Raw genomic sequence first — 8,434 nt, 5'->3', positions numbered from 1 at the left:
ACGATATGGATGACGATGGAGTGGGGTAGGAGAGTGGGAGCAGACTGCGGTGGAGATACAGTGGGATCAGCCTGACATTGTTGTTTGGCTACATGAGGCCATCCATGGGCAGGTTGAGGCCAAGGCTTGGGGGCCAAGAAGTCCAAGAATTCCAAGGATTCCAAGAAGCCATGGCGACCTGAGGCCTGAAGGCCTGATGGGGTGGAGCCGGAGGCGCTTGGACCTTGGCACGCTGTCGGACTTTGGAGGATTATTTGTAGGATTTATAGGACGGATTTGATGTCGTTGGGTGTTGTTTCGGCGCGTGCAGGCGTGCGGGCGCGTCGGGCGCGATCGGGCGTTAGTCCAACGGCGCGCGTCGTCGCGTGTTCCGGATATCGGACATGGTCCGTCTCCCTGCCATTCTGCCATCAGTCAGTCTAGACCTGGGCGGGCGCCCTGACCACTCCCTGCCTGACTCGTCCATCGACGCGACGTGGACGCAGTGAAGGAGAGACGGGCGGGCTGGCCTCTCCTCCATGTCAGGATGGGACAAACGCCGCGGCAAAACTTTGAAGTGTGATGGAGGCAGGAGGCCTGGAGGATGGAGGAGGGTGATGGCAGTGAGGGAGTGGACTAGAGGCTAGAGGCGGAGGGAAGCTTGGAAAGATGGCCAAGGGCGGATCGAGCGAGGTGAGTTGCCTCGCGCTTGATGAGCTGAGGAGCTGATGAGCTGATGAGACGAGATCTCCTCGATCTCTGATCTCTGAAGCATCGTTTGCATCTTCCATTTGTGCATCTCTCATCTTTTCTATCGCCATAAGCCGGATGCCAGTGCACGGCCTTCGCATTCTGTGCCTTCATACACGTAGCCCGTGTCTAGCGTCTCTTAAACTCAGCTAGAGTCATTTTGAGCATCACGAGCTCACACGTCGTGCGCATGGCCCGCAGCGTGCACAATCGACGCGCATGCATGTGCGTGTCATGGCTCGCGTGAATGGATGATCGTCGCGAGGGGCGCAGGGGTGCAAGGAGAGGGGGGCAAGGAGAAAAGCAGGCACGCACCCACCGTGCTGTATGATCCCGCGTGTCGCGTGGCCGCACGGATCGCCCTCAGGGCTGCAGGGAGAGTGATGGCTAATATTGGCTAATGGAATATGTATTGGGCAATGATCCTAATGACTGAATCAGTAACGGTGGGCTGGCTGTCGGGGGCGTAGACTAAGGGCGCCGAGGGCAAAAGCGCAGCCACTGACGAGGCGCGTGGGCCAATCCGGTGTCTCCCTCTCCCTGCGAGCAATCACGGCCCGCCAGCAGCCAGCAGCCAGCAGCCAGCAGCCAGCAGCCGTCCTTCTTTCCTCCCCCCACTCCCCTTGCTCCACCGATCCACCACCAGCAATACACACGCCCTCATCGCCCTCATCGCTCCCATCGCCATCCAGGCCACCATCATCGACGTCCTCAACATTCACAGCCATCTCCCACTTCCAAAGTAGTGTCTTGCCACCACATCCCCCTCACCCTCACCGGCCTCACCCCCTCGCCTCACCCTCACCCACACCGGGCCACCCCTCGCTTGCACTCCCGCCTCCCTCCCTTTCTCCATCTCACCTCCCACCAACAACCCACTCCACCTCCCTCTCCACTTCTATTCTCCTCCAACTCGGACACATCCTCCCCCCTTTTGCCACGTCGCGTCATCCTCCCATCCACCCCTCACCCAGCCTCGTTCTTTACATTCCCCGCGCGCTCCCGCGATCTACAACATATCCCCCCTCACCATCTCTAGCTCCCCCCCCTCCACAGGCCATTAATCACCTCACCTTCAGAGCACATACTCGGCGACACGAACGAGGACTTTGCCGCCGTGTAAGATACAAAGTCGGAACTCTGCATCGCCGGCTTAATCGCACGTCGTCTCACGGCGCTCTTGACTAAAACGCGCTACCTTCCTCGTCCTCGTCCGCGTTCGTCCCCCCTAGCTGCTCAGCGGCATGGAGCGCACCGGTCGCTCGCCCACGGCCTACCAGCCGCTTCCGGCCCATCTCCACGCTGCCGCGCAAGAACCTCTCTCGGCAAACGGCATGACCACCCCAAGCTACGGCGGCCTCGTCGCCCCGGGCATCGAGTGGGAGTATGTCATCAACGCCGATGGTACCAAAAGGTGAGTGTTTTGCGCGCACCGTTGATCACCTCCCCCTGGCCAAGGGAAGGCGAGTCCCGGTCGTCATCGAGTTATTTGCACGCCCCTCCTCCGTGCAACGTCCGCCTTTCCTTTATAGCGATAGCGACCCACACTGACACGCTCCAGCCGCGCGCCTTCCCGTTCCCCTCAGCGAGGCACCGAGACTCATCGCTCCTTGTCAAATCCAATGGAGTCTTCCTCCTCTGGGCCCAACGACCTCCAGGTGCCATACACCGCGCCCGCTGCCTCATCAGCCCACGCATTCACGTCGCATCCCTCCTCTCACCCCCACGAGCCCACCATATCTGAGCAGGCCAATGCTTACATCGGTCGGAGCGTCACGCAGGCACAGGCAACCTCGCCTGCCCCCTCCCAATCCTTGCAAACCCCACATGTGCCCTCACAGCAAGGCTCGCCTCGACCAGGACGCGCCCCAGCCAGTCCTCGCCACTTTGGCCAGCCGCAGACTCTAGACAACGGCTCCACCCCCGGATCTTCCACTCCACGGGATGATTCCGTTGGTCCACCAAATGAGTCGGAGCGTCGGCGTGAGCGTGACCGTGATCGTGAGCGCGAGCGCGACAGAGACCGTGACCGTGAGCACCCAGCCCAGTCGGACCGTCACGCAAATACCCATTCGTCCTCGGCTACCTCGGGCTCAAAACCGCGCCGCCAATACCGCCAGGTTGGCGACTGGATCCTCCAGAAGACGCTCGGCCAGGGCTCCATGGGCAAGGTCAAGCTCGGCGTCAATGTTCGCACCCAGGAGCGATGCGCTGTCAAGATTGTCCCCCGCCACCGCGATGATCCCACCAAGGTCGACAGCTCTGGTCGCAGCAAGGATGAGTCAAAGGAGATCCGCACTGTGCGCGAGGCGTCGATATCATTGCTTCTCCACCACCCTTACATCTGTGGCATGCGCGACTTCCTCGTCCACTCGAATCACTACTACATGGTGTTCGAGTACATCGACGGCGGGCAGATGCTCGACTACATCATTGCTCATGGACGTCTGCGCGAGCGCGCAGCCCGCAAGTTTGCGCGTCAGATTGGCTCGGCGCTTGACTACTGCCACCACAACAACATTGTCCACCGTGACCTGAAGATCGAGAACATCTTGATCTCGAACAATGGCAACATTAAGATCATTGACTTTGGCCTGTCAAATCTGTACTCTCCTCTGCGTCACCTCTCGACGTTTTGTGGTTCGCTCTACTTTGCGGCGCCCGAGCTGCTCAACGCCAAGCTCTATACCGGCCCCGAGGTCGATGTGTGGTCGTTCGGTATCGTCCTCTACGTCCTTGTATGCGGCAAGGTGCCTTTTGACGATCAATCTATGCCGGCCTTGCATGCCAAGATCAAACGCGGTCTCGCCGAGTACCCGGCCTGGTTGAGCAACGACTGCAAGTCATTGCTTCAGCGCATGCTCAACACCAACCCCCAGGAGCGTGCCACGCTTGCTGAGGTGCTTTCCCACCCCTGGATGACCAAGGGTTTCGACGGCCGCCCACCAGACTCTCATCTCATTCACCGTGAGCCCCTTCGCGCCGAGGACCTGGATCTCAGCGTCATTCAGCGCATGCAGGGCTTCACATTTGGCACTCCAGAGGAAATCTACGACAACCTCGTTAAAGTGCTCAGCTCGGAGGCGTATCAGCGCTGCGTGGCGCAGTGGGAGGCGCGCCGCGAGTCTCGACGCTCCGGGGGTCCCGGATTGAACGGCTCCACGTCACAAACTATGCTGTCGGCTGATATCGAGTCGCCGAAGAAGAAGCGATTCAGCGGGTTCGACCTGAAGAAGAAGTTCTTCAAGGAAGAGAAGAGGGTCGAGGAGCCCGCCCAGGCCGTCAAGGAGCCGCTCGACCCAAGCAGCGGCTTTGACCCGCTTATCTCGATCTACTTCCTTGCGCGAGAGAAGAAGGAGCGTGCCAAGGTCTACGGCGACGCCCACTTTGCTTCTTCGCGCGGCAGCCTCGACGCGTCGTCTATCAAGCCCGCGGACTTTGGCAGCAACCTGCCCAGCATCCCGGCCCCGGCGGCCGCGCACGCCGCTACGAGCGCCATGGCATACGACGCTACTCCCGGCTCCACAAGAGACAATGTCGGCCAACCGAGGTTGCGCGCTGAGGAGCTTGCTGCAGCGAAGGGTGTTATGCAGCATCCGACTGCGGACTCTGCAAAAACCAACATTGCGGACGTGCCTATGGCAGCTCGCCGCGACGGCAGGGCTGCTCAACAACCCATGAGCATGGCGGCTGCGGCGGCAGCGATGGAGGGTGACAACCGCAGGATGTCGGCATCGATCGACCAAGCCGAGCGCCGCATCTCGGTGGGCTCGATGACGGGCCAGATGGCCAAGGCATCGCTCTCACGTCGGCCAAGCCAGCGCGACTCGAACAACACTTCAACAGGTACAGCCGTCAACCCGGTCACCCCGCCAGACTACCAGGTGCCCGTGGGCTACATCCAGGACAAGAGTGGCGGTATCCGCCCCATTGGCTCGCCCGAGTTGGATGAGATCGAGGTGGCCGACGTTGCCAACATTGACGTCAAGAGCGTGTACCTCAAGGGCCTGTTCTCGGTTTCGACCACGAGCACCAAGTCGGCGCGTACGCTGTTGAGAGACATCTCGCACGTTCTTGATCGCATTGGCATCAAGTATAGGCCAATTCGTGGTGGTTTCGAGTGCATCCACGTGCCCTCCATCGACCTCAAATCGGTGGTCCACGGCGACGAGGCTCGCTCGCAGCTGCACGTGCCGGTAGGCAACGAGTCGTCTACATCGAAGCACAAGTTGTCGCTGCGCAACTCGAACGCGGCGGGCTCAAACACCACTACGGGACGGGGCGACTCGCCATTGCCCGCAACGGCATTAGTCGTGGGCGGCTCATCGGGCACTGTGGGCATGCTCGACAGTGCATCTGGCGCGCCCAAGCCGGCCCGCGTCGATCTCGACGACGCCGACGCATGGGGCGCCCAGTTCGGCGCCAACAGCACGCTTTGCGTGCGCTTCGAGGTGTTTGTCGTCAAGGTGAGCGTCGAGCGCCACATCCCAGCTGACAGCAGGTACCGTGGCTCCCGCTCCACGGCATTCAGTTCCGCCGCATTGGAGGCGACGGCTGGCAGTACCAGCAACTCGCAAAGACGATTCTGCGCGAGATGCGGTTGTAAACTAGGCGTGCGCCGCGTCGGCCGGCACGCTACGAGCACACGACACGAAATTTTTGCGATACGACCTTCACTAGACCCCACCAGCACTAGCACCAGACCGTTGTTTGCTTTTATAACGCCTGCGCACGGCTACGGATCTCGCATGCAGCATCCCCGGGATGTAATTTGGATTGGTGTGGCGGCGTGGCGGCGCGGCGGCGTGGAAAGCGCGAGGTGTTGGGTCAGGTCACGCCTTTGCAACTAAACATCAGCTGACGCATTGATGTGTGGCATGACGCGTGCGGTATGCTGGAACGTGACGGCCTGACGTGACGTGCGATCTGCGCGCCTGCGCGTAATGCCATCCGCGCTCCGCGGCATGTACTGCAAAGGTTGGACCGTTCATCAGCGTCACTGTTGCTTCGTTATTAGCTCGCGTTCTCGCTGACTTGCTAACGCGATGAATGAGTTGCCCAGCGGCGCACCAACCAGGCGCACCACGCTTGGACGGTCAGCAGGGAGCACGGCGGCCTGACCTGGACGGAGAAGACGCCAACCTCGAGGCAGATGGGCGCTCAACAGGTGTTTGTGCTGTCGTCGGCTGACACTGTTTGAGTTTTGCCTAACCCTCGCGACGCACCGCCTGTGGCCCTCGAGCCGGGCGCATACTCACGTCAACCCCGCCGCACGCGCCACGCGCCGCACGCGCAGGGTCCTGAGTCGGCTGCATAGCGCCTGCTATCGACGCCAGCGGTCGGCACGGATCGCGCCTCCCTTGATGGTCTGATGTTCACGTCGAGTAAGAGTCACCGTCTTGCGCTCGGTTGCTGCATGACGCATGTGCGGCGTAGATGTGCACTGATGCTAATGCGCGGTAACGCAGCGGCGTGTCTAGGCCGCTGGCCGACTCCCGTGTGCCGTCTCTCCGCCTGACAGCCTTACTTTAGCACCTGATGACTCTGGTTGTGCAGACGCGAGATACACGCGAGGGCGTTGACGATGGTGTCTGTGGTGGCGATGCTGGTGGCTGACGGCGGGCAGGGCTCATCGGCCTCTTCGCCCGCTTCCCCTCATCATCCCGAGATTCTGCAACCGTCTCTGCAGCCTCCATCCTCACACACAGTCTTACTCTATCAACCCCCACCGCAACAACTGCGCATGTGACCCCATGACGCCAACGTTCTGTGCAAGTGTGCGGCCGTCCGTCTTCAGATAGAGGCGGTTGCCCATCCTCACACACAAACCGCCAAGATGCCTGGGCCTGGGCTGCTGATGGGCACTCCTACCTAATCTGACCCCTCGCTTGCAACACGTCTGTTCAGTCGGTAAAAGCAAGTCTCGATCCCCCTCGCCCCCTCTCCCCTATCTTGACAGCCAAGCCTCTCCTGACGTAATACTCTTCGCTCGGATCAGGACTACCCCCCGCTCTCCCGTTATCGAGCTGGCCTCACAGCATCTTCCGGCAGAAGAACACGCCCCAGAGCGCCATCGCTTTTCCTTTTCGCGACCACGGGACCGCTGCTCCCTATTCCAGATCTCTAGGTCGAGGTAGTCATGCCCACATCGCTTGGATTTGACCTGGATTCGGGCCCCGGTCCCTGCCGTTCTGCTTCCAGGCCTCCAGGCCTCCAGCGACTCCAACAAGGCTCAGGGAAGCGCTCGGGAGAATGAAGCATTGCACCATGCCCAGGGAAGGTCGTGCGGGCCATGTGAAACGCCCACCTCCTGCAGATCACTGAGGATCACCGACATGTGGGGCAGGCGTAAATCTCCCGGATCGGCGTGGTGTCGAGCTCCCGAAACGCCTGCGAAACCGCGGATCCGGGCGGGTACCTGCGACCTTTCCCGTTCCTGCCATATCGGGCGTCAGTCAGGCTGGCGTCCTGGCGTGCAGGCGGTGATCTGCATGCTGGTGGGGTAAGGTGGGTGGCTTGAACCTTGTGCTATGGGACAAGAGAACGAACAGGCGGACAGGAGAAGACAGGAGAACAGTCGCCGGAGCGCAGGAACAGGAACAGGAGAAGGCCAGTGGCGCACTCGCGCGAGGAGAAGACGTTTCGGGACATTACGCACAGTCTTCTTCGGATAATCGGCGACCACCGCCGGATCTCTCGGTCGGAGGAGCATCAGCTGTCGAAATGTACAGAAGCGGTGCGGGCGCATTGTTGTATGCCCCACCTCGCTCGCTTGATAGTACGACCAAGGCGGGAGTATGACGCCATCCAGAGCATAATCAGTCGCACTGACGCCGCCGATGGCCCATTACCACAGCTCACCCACTACTAGACGTCTATGACGACCTTCGGGCGCGCGGGCTCGTGATGAGATCCATACCAGATCGCTCTTCGGCACCGGCGCCATAGATCGGACCGAGCATCGCCTGCACTTGCACATGCAGTGCCTCAGAAAGGCGATTAGCCAGGTCCCCGAATCCCGGATCAATGGGATGGATCTCGGGGCGCTCGGGGACTTGGCCCTGTCGCAGGCTATCTATGCGTCTCTGCTCGCGCGCACTCGTGCACACAAATACTGGAATCGCTCACAGCTCGGCTCCGACCCGCTCCACTGTCACGCCAGCGAATAAGTGGAAGCGCACGCCGATGCCGTGAGTCACACCGTCACACCTGGGTGCCACGAGCCCACTCAGGAACACAGTCTCCCTTCTCTTGGAACCGCGGATCTTGTGCGGCTCCACCATTCGTTCGGGTTACGCACCGGCATAGCCGCCTGCAGCCGATCTGATCTGTTCGAGCGGGAGAAACGATGTGACGAGATCAACATGGAGCTGCGCAGTGGAGTGTGGCAGTGCGGCGGGACGGAACTGAGATCCTAACTGCAATCGGCTCGTCCATCTGTTCTTGGGAACCTGATCATGCCATCAGTGCACATGCGGAGACTTTTGACGGGTTGACCCGGGGTTGGACAGGGCGGGGGGTTTTGGGCCCAGACTATAATTTGGAGAAGCAGAACAGGTGCAGCAACGTAAGAGCCCGGGATAAGTTATGGGACCAGGCAGGGGAAGCATGACTAACTATAGGGACACCCGCGATCCTGTGACTAACGAGTACATCACCAAAGTAGCTGACGGAAATACGGAGACACACTCGGTGCGAGGGAGAG

The 8,434-nt window shown here is 60.6% G+C and overlaps 1 protein-coding gene across 1 annotated transcript; it reads left to right on the top strand.

Annotated features, from left to right (window-relative positions):
• Positions 1–1,973: 1,973 nt before the first annotated feature.
• Positions 1,974–5,335, top strand: COLE_04186 (uncharacterized protein; the record flags this gene model as incomplete). Its single annotated transcript, XM_018427275.2, has 3 exons — positions 1,974–2,143; positions 2,291–5,195; positions 5,231–5,335. The coding sequence occupies 3 exons, from the start codon at positions 1,974–1,976 to the stop codon at positions 5,333–5,335; spliced, it is 3,180 nt and encodes a 1,059-aa protein (XP_018282737.1).
• Positions 5,336–8,434: the final 3,099 nt, after the last annotated feature.

Source organism: Cutaneotrichosporon oleaginosum (assembly GCF_008065305.1).
Source record: "Cutaneotrichosporon oleaginosum strain ATCC 20508 chromosome Unknown ATCC20508_contig03, whole genome shotgun sequence".
NCBI classification, from domain to species: domain Eukaryota; kingdom Fungi; phylum Basidiomycota; class Tremellomycetes; order Trichosporonales; family Trichosporonaceae; genus Cutaneotrichosporon; species Cutaneotrichosporon oleaginosum.
This window is presented reverse-complemented; position numbering and strand designations above follow the sequence as displayed.